General features: G+C 41.1%; 1 protein-coding gene across 1 annotated transcript in view; it reads right to left on the minus strand.

The window, feature by feature from the left end:
- Positions 1-13,464, minus strand: part of LOC138378151 (zinc finger protein 182) — a 45,499-nt gene extending 32,035 nt beyond the window's left edge. The window contains exons 1-2 of the mRNA XM_069463459.1: positions 13,082-13,464; positions 12,146-12,204 (exon numbers count right to left, since the gene is read on the minus strand). Of these exons, the coding sequence (XP_069319560.1) occupies positions 12,146-12,160 (15 nt within the window). The 5' untranslated portion in view covers positions 12,161-12,204; positions 13,082-13,464. The remainder of the gene's footprint in view (positions 1-12,145; positions 12,205-13,081) is intronic.
- Positions 13,465-17,407: the final 3,943 nt, after the last annotated feature.

The following is a 17,407-nucleotide window of genomic DNA, read 5'->3' on the forward strand; positions in this document are numbered from 1 at the left end:
ACCTAGGTAATGCCCTGGGCCCTAATAAAGGCTTTGCCCCACAGGTCCCTCGATCTCTCAGCCTCGCTCCCCACATGCCGGCGTGTGTATCCTGGATAGCTCTCCACTTCCCGTTGGCCCTGAGAGGCACGCTGCCCTCTTCTCTCTGGAACCTGGAAGTAATGCACTGCTTCTGTTATGATGATAAGGAAAACCCCCATCTATTACTTGGCACAGCAGCCACCTGAGACCCTACACTCCTCATGGAAGACCCGCATCAGCATAATACTAACCAATTACCTGGCACATCAACTAACCTATTACCTGGCGGGCATTGGCCACCTGAGAGTCCACCCCTCGGACCACTCCAACTTAATAAAAGCAGTAAAAATTGGGTAGATGGGGCTCAGAATTTGGTGGCGAGACCCTTCTGAGCCCGCCAGGGAATAAACCTTGATTCTCCGACTCTCTGTGTGCCGCTCGGTTTGTCCTTGGGACCACTCGCTGTAACACTTGCTGTAACAATGTCATGTGTTTTGTTGTGTGGCCTTCTCTGCATCTCACCTGACCAACACGTCAGAATCTAACTTCTTCCCCAGTCAAGGCTCTCCTAGAGAGTGGCTATCTTGATAGGAATAAACTGGACATAGGTCAGACTAGAGCCATGCAGACAAACAAGTTTCCTGTGAGAAGGACACCTGGTCACACGTCAGATACTTAGGCATTAAGCCATCCACCAGGACAAAGAAGTATCCTGTGAAAGGCAATTGTAAACATTCATGAAATTCCCTGGAACCCCGTCAGGGTAGGGTTAGAGGTTCTAACCACTCCTGTGAGAGAGACCTCAAGACCAAATTAGAAAAAAAACATAACACCCTGTGGTATCATAAAAAATAAATATTTGATCTTTGTCCCCAGATCCTAGCACAAAGCTCCCCAAACCCTTGGAATTTAATGCCTTTTGTATGCTAATGAAATGACTCAGATAGCTTCAGGATCGGGGCTGGTCACTAGAAAAACCAAGCACACGATTAGATTAGAGGGTTGGAACTTTCAGCCCCACCCCCAGACCTCTGGGGAAGGGAAAGGGGCTGGAGATTGAGTTAACCACCAATGGCCAATGGTTTAATCAATCGTGCCTATGTAGTGGGACCTCCATAAAAACCCCTAAATGACAGGGTTAGGGGAGCTTCTGGGTTGGTAAACACACTGAGGTGCCGGGAGGGTGGCGTACCCAGAGAGGACATGGAAGGAAGCTCTGCACCCTCCTATACCTTGCCCTCTATAGCGCTTCCATTTAATTGTTCCTGAGTTGTATCCTTCTTTATAAGCTAGTAATCATAAGTGCTTTCCGGATTTCTATGAGTTGTTCTAGCAAATTCTTGAACCTAAGGAAAAGTTCGTGGCAATCCCTGAATTTGTAGTCAGCTGGGCAGAAGTGCAGGTAGCCCAAGCACCCCACATGAGGCTGGCATCTGAAGTGGTGGCAATCTTGTGGGAACAAGCCCTTAACTTGCAGGGTCTGCACTAATTCTGGTGCACTCATATGAATTCGGCAGGGGGATGGGAGGAGACAAATTTCAACCTATAACACCTTATAAAGATTGAAAGCAGCAACATAAAAACGCCTCAACAATTAAAAATTCTCCTGAGACAAATAAAAACAGAAAATCTCAGCAAAGAAAGGGAAGTTATAAAAAAGAAAATCAAACAGATTATATAACTGAAAAATACAATAAAATAAATTAAAAACTCACTGAATGGAATCAGTAGCTTAGTGGAGATGACAAAGGATAGAATCAGTGAACAAGGACAGATCAATAGAATCTGCTCAACCTGAAAAACAAGGAAAAAAAATGAATGGAATCTCAGGGACTCATGGGACTATAACAAAAGATCCAAATTCATGTCATTGACATCCCAGAGGGAGAGGAGGAAAAAGAAAATGTGGCTAAAAGAGTAGTCAAAGAAATAATGGCTGACATTTCTCAAATTTGGCAAAAAACATAAACCTACAGATCCAAGAAGCTGAGCAAACCCATTAATAGGATAGACCCAAAGAATTCATGCCAAGACATGTCAAAATTAAACTTCTGAAAACTAAAGAAAAAGAAAAAGAATACTGAAAATAGCCAGAGAAAAGCAATGTATTACCTATAAGGGAAAAACAATTTGAATCACAGCAGAGACCACAGAGGCCAGAAAGAAGTAGCATAATACTTTTCAAGCAAAGACAGAAAAGAACTGTCAACCAAAAATTCTGTATCTGGCAAAATTACCCTTCAGGAATGAAGGGGGAATCAAGACCTTCTCAGGTGAAGGAAATCTAAAAGAATTTGTCTCTGGCAGAACTTAAGAAAATTTCTTAAGAAAATGTCTATAGGATGTTCTTCAAACACAAAGGACAGGATAAAAGAATGAATCTCAGAACATCAGGAAAGAGGCAAGAATAATGGAAAGAGCAGAAAAATGACTAATTAGATATAAATATATAAGGAGGAGAAAGGGAATCACAGGTAGGGATGGAGAGAGAAAATAAGAGATACACTTCCCTAGGGACATTTACCAAACTGTGAAGATGATGAGACCTATCCTCTCCAGAGGGTGATTTAATCAATCGTGCCTTTTTATATTCCTAACTAGCCTGGATTTTTATAGGGTGCAACTGTTCCATTTGCAGTGAGAAAAATTATATTTCTTTTATAAGAGCAGAAGAGAAAAATGCTTGGGATCAGACACGTGCACCGATGGAATTAGAATTTTTTTTTTTTTTTTGAGACAGAGTCTCACTCTGTTGCCCAGGCTAGAGTGCCGTGGTGTCAGCCTAGCTCACAGAAACCTCAATCACCTGGGCTCAAGCAATCCTACTGCCTCAGCCTCCCGAGTAGCTGGGACTAGAGGCATGCGCCACCATGCCCGGCTAATTTTTTCTGTATATATTTTTTAGTTGTCCAGATAATTTATTTCTATTTTTAATAGAGACGGGGTCTCACTCTTGCCCAGGTTGGTCTCAAACTCCTGACCTCGAGCGATCCTCCCGCCTCGGCCTCCCAGAGTGCCAGGATTACAGGCGTGAGCCACTGCGCCCGGCCTGGAACTAGAATTTTAAAAAAATATGTGAGTACAGAGTCAAGCCTCCCACTGCTCACCAAATCTGACAGCTGCGCCATATGGCAAGTACAGTTTGTCAAAGGCCCACAGTGTTGGTGGTAAGAAGCAGCTGAAGTGACAGACGGGCTTGGTGCAGTTCCATGTGGTTTGGTGCTAGATAGCTGGAGCACACAGCGCAGTACAATGCTGGGGCATCTGGTTCTGAGCAAGGTGGAGTAAGCACATTCTGCCCTGTCTCTCCCACTGAATACAGATATAAAACTTGGACGTGTTTGATGATTCTGAAAAGTAAAAAAGGAAGAAGGTAGACTAGGGGAAAAGGCCAGAATTTGAAATATCACCAAACAGACTGTGAGTTTGCCGCCTTTTCTCTGGTATCCCCTGGTCCAGGATCAAGGCAGCATCAATCCAAGAAGAGAGCACGGAGACACAGATGGAGAGAGCTCAAGAAGCAGCCCTCTAGAACTGGATTGAGGAGTGGTAAACAGCACTCCTGGGCACAGTTGGGGGAAGTGTGCAGCACGGCAGGCTAAGTAAAGTCTCAGTTTTCTGTCAGGAGAACGGAAAAGGAGGGCCACAGGGAACCAGAAAGTACACAGGAAATCATCGAGAGGAGTAATTCAGGAAAGCAACTCCATAAAATCATTTATCCACTCTTCGGCTCACCCTTAAGAAGTGCATGTGTGGATCTAATCCTAAAAAGAAAAGCAAACATTTTGAGAACTGAACTAAGGAACAAACCACTACCTGAATCCCACAATGGCCACAGGGTGCCACACAGACAGGATAGGTATAAATAGCACTGCATAGGTTTGAAAACTGAACTGACACTGAAACCATAAGCCACAGAAGGCTGATTAGAACTTGCAGCCTGAACACAACTGGGTTGATTGCCTATCGCAAACAAAAACATCACCATTCTCCATAGGATTTAAACATAACCCAGAGCCTCATAACATCATATTCGAAATGTTCAGGACATGATCAAAAATTACATGGTACACAAAGAACAAGTAAAATCTCAACTCACATGAGAATCAACAGACACCAACACTGAGAGGACACAGATCTTGGAAATGTTTGAGAAAGTCTTTAAGGCAGCTATTATAAAAATATCCCAAGAAGTAAGAGCAAACACTCTGGGAACCAACAGAAAAATAGAAAGTCTCACCAAAGAAACAAGATATAATATAAAGAAGAACCAAATGGAAATTTTAAAATTGAAAGAAATAATAACTGAAATAAACTCCCACTGGATGGACTGAATAACACAAGAAAGATAACAGAAAAGAGTAACTTTAAGGTAAATCAATAGGAGTTATCCAATCTGAAAAAAAAAAACAACGAAAAACATGAACAGAGATTCTGGGACCTGTGGTACAATACCAAAAGGTCCAAAATTCATGTTATCAGAGTTCCAGAAGGAGAGAAGAAAGGGCACAGTACAGAAAAATATGTGAGGAACTAACTCCTGAACACTTCCCAAATACAGCAAAAGACAAAAGCTGTAGGTTCAGGAGGTTCAGTAAGACCCAAACAAGATAAACCCAAAAAAATCCAGACTCACACACATCATCATCAAACTGCTGAAAACTAAGGACAAGGGAAAAACAACAAATTACTTACCGGGGAACAACTATTCAAATGACTGTAGATTTCTCATCAGAAACCATGGAGTACAGAAGGAAGTGGAACAACATGGTTAAAGTTCCAAAAGAAAACAACAGTCCACTGAGAAATCTATATGCAGTGAAAATTTCCTTTAGGAATTACGGTGAAAGAAAAACATTCTCAATGAAGGAAAACTAAGAATGTGTTGCCAGCAGATTTGCTGTGAAACAACTGCTAATGGTAATTCTTCATGACAGGCAATCGATAACCAGAAGGAAAACTTGGATTGTCAACAATGAAGGAAAAACATCTGAAGTGGTAAAAATCTAGGTAAATATAATATAATATAATAGATTATCCTACTCCTTTTGAGTTCTTTAAAATATGTTTGACAGCTGGAAGAAAAATTATAACATTATCTAGTGGGATTTTCAATGTATGTAGAAGTAATACATAAGACAATAAAAACATAAAGGGAAGAGAGGGTAAAGTGACTTTTAAGATGGTAAGGTTCATATACTTCACTTAAAGAGGTAAAATATTGATTCTAAGCATATTATGTAAAGTTAAATACATATGATAATCTGTAGGGAAACCACCAAAAATCTATGTAAATGTAGTCAAAATGCAACAGATAAATGAAAATGTAATAGCAAAAAATGTACAAATAACCCAAAAGGGTGGCAGAAAAAGAAGAACAAAAAAAGGAAGAAAAACAGAAACCAAAAAATAAAATGGTAGACCTAAATCCAAGACTATCAATAATTACATTAAATGTAAATGGACTGAACATAGCAATTGAAAGAAAGAAATTTTCAAAATGGATTAAAATAATATTATCCAACTGTTATGGACTGAATTGTGTCCCTCCCCTACTCAAATTCATATGTTGAAGCCCCACCCCCAAATGTCCCTGTATTTGGAGACAGGGCATTTATGGAGGTACCAGGGTTAAATTAGGTCATAGTGGTAGGACCCTAACCCAATAGAACTGGTGTACATATAAGGACAGGAATAGATATCAGAGCTCTCTCTCTTTCTCCATGCGTGAGTAGAGGAAAAGGCCATGTGAGGACACAGCAAGAAAATGGGCATCTGCCAGCCAGAAAGAGTGCCCTTACCAGAAATCAAATCAGCTGGCACCTCGGTCTGGGACTTCCCAGACTCTAGAACTAAAAGAAAATAAATTTTTGTTGTTCAAGCCACCCAGTCGGTGGTACTTTCTTATGACAGCCCAAGCAGACTAATATACTCAGCTATATGCTGTCTAAAAGAACATACATTAAATATAATAATATAGGTACGATAAAAGTTAAGAATGGAAAAAAGCATACCATTGAAATACTAATCAAAGGAAAACTGGAGTGACCATATTAATAACAACCAAAGTAGACCTCAGAACAAAATAAAATCATCTGGGATAATGACTGACGTGATATAAGGATAAAAGAATAAATTAACCAAAAGATAAACACTCCTAAAAGTGTATATACCTAACAGAGCTTCAAAATATAATACATGAAGCAAAAATTGATACGTGACATGAGAAATAGGCAACTTTGCAACAATAATTTTACACTTTAATACTCCTTTCTCAATAACTGATAGAACCAGTAGAAAGAAAATAAGCAAGAATATAGAACTAAACAACACCATCAACCAACTGTATGCAACTGACTCATACAAAACACTTTACTAAAAAACAATAGAACAGGCTGGGCATGGTGGGTCATGCCTGTAATCCTAGCACTTTGGGAGGCCAACATGGGAGGATTGCTTGAGGCCAGGAGTCTGAGACCAGACTGAACAACAGAGCGAGACCCCATCTCTACAAAAAAATACAAAAATTAGCTGGGCATGGTGGCCCACACCTGTTGTCCCAGCTACTTGGGAGGCTGAGGTGGGAGGAACATTTGAGCCCAGGAATTTGAGGTTGCAGTGAGCTATGATGACAACACTGCACTCCAGCCCAGGCAACAGAGGGAGACCCTGTCTCAAAAAAAAAAAAAAAAAAGCCCATCTGCTTATTGAATTCATAAAAATGTATGTGTCATTTATACAGTACTACAAAAGGCAGCTGTCAGCAAGCCAGGAAGAGAGGCCTTACCAGAAAACAACCCTGATGGCACCTTGATCTTAGATGTTTAGCCTCCAGAACCGTGACAAAATAAATTTCTGTTGTTTAAGCCACCCAGTCTGTCATACTTTGTTATGGCATCCTGAGCAGACCAATACATAAGTATAAGATCTGTATGCTGAAAACGATAAAATGTTGATTAAATAACTCAAAGAAGATCTAAATAAATGGAGAGACATTGTGTTCATGGATTAGAAAACTCAACATATTAAAGTTGTCAATTCTCCCAAATTGATCTACACATTTAAATCAATTCCAATCAAAATCCTACCAAGATAATTTTTAGAGATACAAAAAGATTATTCTAAAATTTATATAGAAAAGCAAAGGCAAAGGACCAAGAACAGCCAAACAATTTTGAAAAAGAAGAAGAAATAATACTATCTGATTTTAAAACTTACTTTAAAGTTGCAGTAATGAAGACAGTGTGGTATTGGTGAAGGGATGGATACACAGATCAAAAGAACAACTAGAGAAACTAAAACTACTAAAAGAAAACATAGGAGAAAAACTATACGACACGGGTCTGGGCAATGATTTTTTTTAGATTTGACCCCAAAAGTTCAGGCAACAAAAACAAAAATAGACAGATGTGATTACATCAAACTAAAAGCTTCTGCGTATTGACCACTGGTATGTAATCTCTTGAAAAATGCCTATTCATGTCCTTTGCTTAGTTTTTAATGGGATTCTTTAGGATTTTCCTGTTGAGTTCCTTGTAAATTCTGTATATTACTCCCCTGTCAAATGAAATGCAAATTAGAACCACAATAACATATCATCTTACACTAGTCAGAATGCATATGATTTTTTTTTTTTTTTTTGAGACAGAGTCTCACTCTCTTGCCTGGGCTAGAGTGCTGTGGCATCAGCCTAGCTCACAGCAACCTCAAACTCCTGGGCTCAAGCAATCCTACTGCCTTAGCCTCCCGAGTAGCTGGGACTACAGGCATGTGCCACCATGCCCGGCTAATTTTTCTATATATTTTTAGTTGTCCAGATAATTTATTTCTATTATTTTAGTAGAGACGGGGTCTCGCTCTTGCTCAGGCTGGTCTCAAACTCCTGAGCTCAAATGATCCACCCGCCTCGGCCTCCCAAGTGCTAGGATTACAAGGGTGAACCATCGTGCCCGGCCACGATTTTCTTTTTTAATTTCAGAATATTACAGGGGTACAAATATTTAGGTTACATATATTACCTTTGCTCCACCCAAGTCAGAGCTACAAGTATGTCCATTCCCCAGATGGTGCACACCACACCCATTAGGTATGAATATACCCACCCCCTCCACCTCCCTCCCACCTGTCTGACACCTGATGAATGTTACCACTATATGTGCACATAAGTGTTGATCCATTAATACCAATTTGATGGTGAGTACATGTGGTGCTTGTTTTTCCATCCTTGGGATACTTCACTTAGTAGAATGGGCTCTAGCTTTATCCAGGATAATACAAGAGGTGCTAGATCACCATTGTTTTTTGTGGCTGAGTAGTATTCCATGGTATACATATACCACATTTTATTAATCCACTCATGCATTGATGGGCACTTGGGTTGTTTCCACATCTTTGCAATTGTGAATTGTGCTGCTATAAACATTCTAGTGCAGACATCTGTTTTATAGAATGTCTTTTTTTCCTTTGAGTAGATGCCCAGTAATGGGATTGCTGGAAGAATGGATATGATTAAAAAGACAAAAAGTAACATGTTGGCGAGGACGCAGAGAAAAGAAAACACCTACACACTCTTGGTGAAAACGTAAATTAGTAAAATCTCTATGGAAAACATTATAGATATTTCTCAAAGAACTAAAAATAAAACTGCCATTTGATTCAGCAATCCTACTATTAGGTAACTACACAAAGGAAAATAAATAATTATATCAAAAATACCTGCCCTCATATGTTCATCACAGCACTATTCACAACAGCAAAAATATGGAATCAACCTAAGTGTCTATCAACGGATGACTGTATAAAGCAAATGTGTTAATATATACACAATGGAATACTATTCAGCCATAAAAAATAAAATTATGTCTTTTGCAGCAACATGGTTGGAACTGGAGACCATTATCTTAAGTGAAACAACTCAGACACAGAAAGACAAATACTGCATGTTCTCACTTATAAGTGGGAACTGGATAATGTGTACACATGGACATAGAATGTGGAAAATGTGGACTGAGAGTGGAGACTTGGAAGGGTGGCAGGGTGAGAAGGGGGTGGATGATAAGAAATTACTTAATGGGTACAACTTATGTTATTCAAGTGATGGATAACCTAAAAGTTCTCACTTCACCACTACATAATATATCCATGTAACAAAATTATATTTGTACCTTATATACTTTCACAAATAATTTTTTCTAAAACTTCTACATAGCAAAGGAAACAATTAACAGAGTGAAGAGGCAACCTATAGAAAGGGCAAAAATATTTGCAAGCCATACATCTGATTTGGGGTTAATATCCAGAATATACAAGGAACTTAAACAACTCAATAGCAAGAAAATAACCCAATTAAAAGGCCGGGCTCGGTGACTCACGCCTGTAATCCTAGCACTCTGGGAGGCCAAGAGGGGAGGATTGCTTGAGCTCAGGAGTTCAAGACCAGCCTGAGCAAGAGCGAGACCCATGTCTACTATAAGTAGAAAGAAATTAGCCGAAACAACTAAAAATAGAAAAAATTAGCTGGGCACGGTGTTGCGTGCCTGTAGTCCCAGCTACCTGGGAGGCTGAGGCAGGAGGATCGCTTGAGCCCAGGAGTTTGAGGTTGCTGTGAGCTAGGCTGACGCCACGGCACTGTAGCCCAGGCAAGAGAGTGAGACTCTGTCTCAAAAAAATAAAATAAAATCTCAATTTAAAAATGGGCAAATAGACATTTCTCGAAAGAAGACATACAAATGGCCAACAGATATATTAAAAAATGTTCAACATCACTAATCATTAAGGAAATACAAATTAAAACCACGGTGAGATATAACTGCACACCTGTAAGAATGGCTATTACTATAAAGATTTAAAAAACAAGGCCGGGTGTGGTGGCTCACGCCTGTAATCCTAGCACTCTGGGAGGCCGAGGCGGGTGGATCGCTGGAGGTCAGGAGTTCGAGACCAGCCTGAGCAAGAGCGAGACCCCGTCTCTACTAAAAATAGAAAGAAATTATATGGACAACTAAAAATATATATAGAAAAAATGAGCCGGGCATGGTGGCACATGCCTGTAGTCCCAGCTACTTGGGAGGCTGAGGCAGAAGGATCGCTTGAGCCCAGGAGTTTGAGGTTGCTGTGAGCTAGGCTGACGCCATGGCACTCACTCTAGCCCGGGCAACAGAGCAAGACTCTGTCTCAAAAAAAAAAAATAAAATAAAAAGATTTAAAAAACAAGCATTGGCAAGGATGTGGAAAAAAGGGAACCCTCACACACTGTTGAGGGAATGTAAATTAATATACAACCATTACGGAAAACAGGAGATTCCTCAAGAAAAGTAAAAACAGAATTACCACGTGATCCAGCATTCCCACTTCTGGGTATATATCCAAAGGATTTGAAATTAGTATGTTGAAGAGACTGCTGCACTCTCATGTTTACTGCAACATTTTTCACAACAGCCAAGTTTTGGAATCAACCTAAGTTTCCACCAACATATGAATAGATAAAGAATATGTGGTACAGATTCACAGTGGAATACTATTTGGCCTTTAAAAAGGGGGAAATTATGCCATTTGCAACAATGGATGAACCTGGAGGACACTATGCTAAGTGAAATAAGCTAGGCACAGAAAGATAGATACTGTATGTTCTCATTCATATGTGGAAGCTAAAAAAGTTGATCTCATAGAAGTAGAGAGTAGAATAGTGGTTACCAGAGGCGGGGAGAGTAGGAAGTAGGGGAGGATAGCCAAAGGTTGGTAAATGGATGCATAAGTACACCTAGGTAGGACGAATAAGTTCTAGTGTTCTATAGCGCTGTAGGGTGACCATAATTAGCAACAAATTATCGTATATTTTCAAATAGCTAGAAGAGAGTTGCTCTACAAACACCTATTAAGCAAATGGAAGGACAAGCCACATACTCAGAGAAAATACTTACAAACCATGTATCTGATGAAGGACTAGTATAAGAATGTGCAAAGAACTCTCAAAACTCAATAGTGAGAAAATCCAATTTTAAAATGAGCAGAAACTTTTTAACAGCCACTTCATCAAAGAAGATATACAAAAAGTAAATAAGCATATATAAAGATATTCAACATCTTTAGCCATCGAGAAATGCAAATTAAAACCATAATGAGATATACCACTGCATACCTATTAGAATGACTAATGTAAAAAGTACTGCTGAGCATACCAAGTCCTAACAAAAATGTGGAGCAATTGGAACTCATAAATTGCTGGGTGAAATGAAAAATGGCTCAATGCTTTGGACAACAATTTGGCAGATTTTTAAAAAGTTAAACATACACTTACCATATGACCCAGCAATCCAATATTTACTCCAGAGAAATGGAAACATGTGTTCACACAAAATCTACTCCTAACTGCCAAAAATTGGAAATAACACAAATGTCTTTCAACAGGTGAAATGGATAAATAAGCTGTGGTACATTTATATCACCGACTCAGCAATAAAAAAGAAAGAACTATTAACACATGAAAAATCTTGGATGAATCTCCAGGTAATTGTATTGAGTGAAAAAAAAATACAATCCCAAAAGGTCACATACTATATGATTCTATTTCTATCACATTCTTGATTGAAATGACAAAATTCCTGACATATAGAAAAGATCAGTAGTTGCCAGGAGTTTAGGAATGGGTATGAGGGAGGAAGGATGGTAGATGTCACTATCAAAGGACAACTTGAGGATAACAACTTGTGATGGTGGAGCTATTCTGTACTTGATTTTGATACTGCACTACGGTTCTGCAGGATGTTACTGGGGGAAACGAGGGAAAGGGTACACAGGGTTTCTCTGTATTGTTCTTCGAATTGCATGTAAAGAAATGCCTTGAAAAGCAACTCTGGGAAAGCCTGACTTCCCCTGAGGGCTGGGTGTGCTCTGTCCTGATAAGTGAGGTGAGCCAAGGTACTGGTTATGTTTCCCTTTGACTGTCAGAAGGCTCAAGGAGAAACTGATGGCTCAGTATTAATATATCTGCTATACCCTAAGTCCTCCATGTGTCCACATTCTAACTTGGCCTCGATCTGCTGTCTATAATTTCCTATTTTATGGCAAAGATTCCTACATATCACATCCACAGTAAAATAGATGAATGAACAGACAACATACGTACCTGGGGTTTGGCCATTTCCTGCTCTTCTTGAGAAAAAGCAGAGATTTATGAAGGCCGAGCTGGAACAAGTGGAGAAGAGTATATGAGAGCATATGAGGAGACCCCCTCAAGCTTTCAATGCCCAAAATTATCTACCGAAATCCCCTCACATCAGCTGGCCATGGGGCCACTCTGTAGAAGAGTTTGAGCAACCATGTGGTTTTAACAACAACCTGTGTGTTCTTGACTCTCTTCTTCATGTGGATACTGAACACAAAAGGTTTTATATATATTACATTGTGTACTGACCCAGAAATTATATTTCTAGATATTTTTGTTAATAAAATAACCTATTATAATGTATCATAATTTCTCTGTAAATTCACCTCAGCATTGACTTTAATAATGCCAAATTTAAATGATCTTATATGACCCATAATAAGGGATGAATAATAAGGAAATATAAGGGGTGAAATACTAAACAGCTTTTTAAAATGTTATATAGAACTGCACACTTACTATGTACTTTGTGGCACACATATCTCAATTTAAAGTTTAAAAACAGTATAGAAAAAATGTAAGCTGAATTACATTAAACTTCTAAATGAAAACAAAGTAGGTTATAAAACCGCAGGAACCCATTTCAAAACTGTATGTTAAATGTTTAAAAGGCATACCTCTATACACACTAAAAATGTCTAAGAATGGGCATTTAAATGGGGGGAGTAAAATTAGTTCCTTTTTCCTTTCCTCTATTTCCCAATTAATCTATAACTAAAATGTTATTTATTAAACGCCAATAAATTTAATTCTAAAACTATAATCTCAATGACATTTTACCCCCAACCCCCTTAGACCCCCCCCCCAGTGTCAGGCCCCGCCCACCCTTCCCGGGCCCCAAACTCTGGGCGAGGCCCGTGGTCAGGTGAGTCCTCGCAGGTGCCTCTTGCTGCTCACCTCCCTGGGGCCGTCTTGCCCAAGAGCCGGAAAGAGGCCTTCAGGTGCAGGTTCACTTCAGCTGGAGCATTCACAACAGGCCCCTATCTCGGGGCTCGGGCAAGAGAAGAGGGCAGAGGGAGGAGCGGGGCACTCTAAAGAAGGGCCCGAGAGGGATGTGCATGAACCATTAGCGCAGGTCACTGTGCTGGAAAATGCGTAAAAGTCAAAGTTTAATAAGCCCCATTCAATCCTGACTAGCCCCATAACTTTGGCCACCATTGAGCCCCCAGACCCTCATTCACTGACCTCTCGGTCCCCCATCACTCAGCCCCTATAACTCCCCATCACTCAGCCCGCGACCCCTGGCACTCGCCCCCTCAACCTCACTCTCTCGACATCAGATTTTCTGCTCGCTGATGACAAGACCGTTACAAGAACCGGTCCCGACAAGACTTCAGCTTCGGGACCGACTCTCTGGCACCGCAGCCTAAAGGACTGCAGCGGCCGGTTCTGCGCACGCTCAGTCTTGCCTTTGAGACCGCGTCCGCCAATAGTCAACATGGGGCCGCGAAGGTGACCGGGCCGCGACGCAGGCGCAGAGTGAAGGAGCTGCGCCGGTGACGTCACAGCCCTGAGACGGGATGGCCGCGCCCACCGCGTATCTTTCCCTGGAGGGCGGCTGCAGAGGGCTTCTGTTTACTTTGTTACGCGGAGACCGGCTTTCCTAAGACTTCAGACACCAATTTTCTTATGGCAGGGCGGAGAGGGGAAGTGCCTAATTAAAGATTCTAGCAGGCGGCGATTTCGTGTCTTGAACTTGGAGGGCAGCAACGGGGTTGGTTGCAGGTGTAATGGACAGCTGCGTGGCAGTCTCTCTAGGAACACAAAGACTAGGAGGTGCGGAAAAGCCACTGGCTCCATCCAGTGGCTAAGGCTGGGAGTTCACATCGTAACGTTTGAAGGATGAGGATGGTAGGTCGGTATGCAGACAGGCAAGCTGAAGAATAAATAAACACCGATATGCGACACACACGCACACACCCCGGGGTGAAAGGGGTGTATGTATTAAGTCGTGGCCAACAGGTTGCTTTCTCTGGATGGGCAGAAACAGTGTCAGTGTGTTGGGAGTGTAGGAGGTGTGGAGGGTGGGCAGGTGCTATAAGGCCGCCTCAGCCAGGGATGGAGCTCATATTTCATTATGGACATAAGGGGAAGCCATAGGAGGGATCAGATTTTTAAAAGATCAGTGTGCATAAGTCGAGCATTATAAACGTTAAAAACACACGTATGTTTGACTCATTTGTTTATTGCCTATCTTGCCTCACTAGAATATGACCTCCACGGGGATTTGCTTAAGCACCTCTTGTATGCCAGGTAGTGCTCTAGATTGGAAATACAGCAGGGAAGAAAACAGACACAAACAAACAAACGAATATGATGGAGACCACCTGAGTTCAAACCCTCACCTACCAGCTGTGTGACCTAGGGTACAACTCTTAACTTCTCTGTGCTAAGTTTCCTCACTATAAAAGTGGGATGATGACAGGTGCCTACCTCGTTAGGGTTGTGTAACAAATAAGTTGATGATTGTAAAGGGTTTAGAACAATGCCTGGCACATAAACACTTGTTTATTATTATTTAAAGAAAATTTGATGTATGTATAAAACTTTCTTAAATAAGAAGGAAAAAATAAAAAGATGACTCACAGGCTGCTTTGTGGAGAATAGACCGCAGAGGGCAAGGGTGGGAATAGGAAGACCAGTGAGGACACTCCTGCCAACAGGCACAGCAAGTGATATAACTCAGTATCTCCTATGTGCCAGATACTGTGTGAAGCACATGACATGACCTGCCTCAGATAGTCACCACAACAGTCTTATGACCCCCACCTGTCAAGATAAGGAAACTGAATTCCAGAGAGATTAAGTAACTTGCCCAAGGTCACACAGGTTCCTAAGGTCAGATCCATAACTTCTACCCAATAGACTTTTGTTTATTCAATATCCTACAGAACTTCCAGAAGGCATCTAAGGAGCCCATTAAAACTAGCCAAGGAATAGAGCTTCCTGGCAGACAAGGCAAAGAGAGAAAGCTGCAACAATATGGATGGAACTGGAGAATATTATGTTAAGTGAAATAAGCCAAGCACAGAAAGACAAATCTCACATGTTCTTACTCATATGTGGGAGCTAAATTCTAAAATAATTGATCTCATGGAGACAGAGAGTAGAATGATGGGTACCAGAGGCCGGGAAGGTTAGTGGGGAGAGGGGGATAAAATGGGGATGGTTAATGGGTACAAAAATATAGTTAGATAGTTAGATAGAATGAATAATATTTGATAGCACAACAAAGTGACTGTAGTCAACAATAAGTTATAGCATACTTTAAAATAACTAAAATGGTAGAATTGGAATGTTCCTAACACAAAGAAATAATAAATGCTTGAGGTGATGGATACCCCAATTACCCTGATTTGATTATTACACATTGTATGCCTGTATCAAAACATCACATGTATCCTATAAATATATACAACTGTTATGTACCCATTATAATTAAAAATTAAAAAATTATTTTAGAAAGGACAGGAACTCAAGTCTTTTGCTTCTTAAAAGATCAATACCTCCTGGGTACAAACTTTGCCCACTCTCTCAATGCATTAGGAAGGAAATAGAAAGAGCTGGACCTTTAGGGCCTGTCACAGTCTGGCCCTTCCAGCTCCTAAATATCATCCCCACCACCTTGTCCATACACACCTATACAAAGCGGGGAATCCTTTAGGGTTGATGGGAATTGGGGTGCAGTAATTGTCAGCTCCAGAAATGTTTCTAAGTGATACAGCCCCTCAGAAACTGTCCCAGGGCCCACAGTGCACATGCACGAGCTATGTGAGGCCAGCTTTTCTGCTGCAGAGCCAAGACCCCCACTCTCTGTCCCGGGCATCCCACCACAAGTCCCTACAGGTGCAACCTCCTCATTCAGTAGCCTAAGCAGCAGGTGGCTAGGTGAAGGGGTGAGGGAAGCTGACAGGTGGCTAGTCCCACCACAGAGTCTGCACGATGTGACACTCCCACCCAAACACAATGAGAAAAGCCGCCCCCCGCCCCCCGCCCCTCGCCCCTCGCCCCTCGCCCCGCCTGGCTGGCGAGTCATCATGACAATTGCTCTTAAGATACATTTTATCAAAACTACGAAAGTATTGCCAATTGTGAGCAGTCCTTTTGGACCATGAGGCAGCAGGTGAGGTTGGCAGAGCAACAGCACAGGAGGAGCCAGGTCAGTTTTATTCCAATGAAGCTTTTTAAAATTGTGAGAGGAGGCAGGATGTCCATAGGGACTCCAGTCTAGAACAACACCATAAGATGTGGACCCAGCAAGAATGCGCCCCGTGTGAGCTCTACAATTGTCCCATTGTACCCAAGTTTTAGGGTCAGAAATTATTACTTTCTTACAAATGGGTACATCTGTCGGTGCAATTTTAGAGTGCCCAACAGTGATGTGTCCTCACGCAGATCATGGCAAGAAAAAGATTTACAGACGTTTTAGGTACAGATGTCCGGTTCAATATCCTGTCTGCTTCTTCGTATGTTCTCTTCAGCTGTCCCCACGTCATGGTCTGTGCCTGACGTGTCTTCCACTTTGGGCTTGATTCTTCTGCTTGAAATCCAGACTGGTGGTCCGTCAGCTGTCAAAACACAAGCAAAAACTCTCCCCCACACCTTTGCTCATCCTTCTTTCCGTATATTTTCTACATCATCCCCACCAGATAGGCTGGTGAGGGAAAGAGTCTGATTGTCAACTCCCATTCTAATGCTTCTCTATTGCTCTTATCTTCTTTATGAATATTCAAAAAATTTAAGGTAAATAAGGCTTGACGTATTCTATCTTTGGGAGACTGTCTACCTCCCCCTTTTTGTTTTAATAACATGTTCTTTAAAGTTTGATGTGTATGTTCTATAATACCTTGTCCTTGAGGATTATAAGGAATGCCAGTAATGTGCTTGATGTCCCATTTAATACAAAAAGCTGCAAAAGAATGACTAGTGTAAGCAGGGCCATTGTCAGTTTTGATGGTGGCTGGGACTCCCATGTATACAAAACAGGAGTGTAAATGTGAGAGTACATGTCTAACAGTTTCTCCAGAGGATGGAGTAGTCATAATAAGACCGGAATAAGTATCTACAGTAACATGTACAATACCTAACTTGCCAAATTCAGGAATATGTGTAACCTCCATTTGCCATAATTCATTTGGTGAGAGACCTCGAGGATTAACTCCCGCAGAAAATTTAGGCTGATTAATTAATTGACAAGTGGGACAATGAGAAACAATATGTTTG

Source organism: Eulemur rufifrons, chromosome 30, assembly GCF_041146395.1.
Source record: "Eulemur rufifrons isolate Redbay chromosome 30, OSU_ERuf_1, whole genome shotgun sequence".
Lineage (NCBI taxonomy): Eukaryota > Metazoa > Chordata > Mammalia > Primates > Lemuridae > Eulemur > Eulemur rufifrons.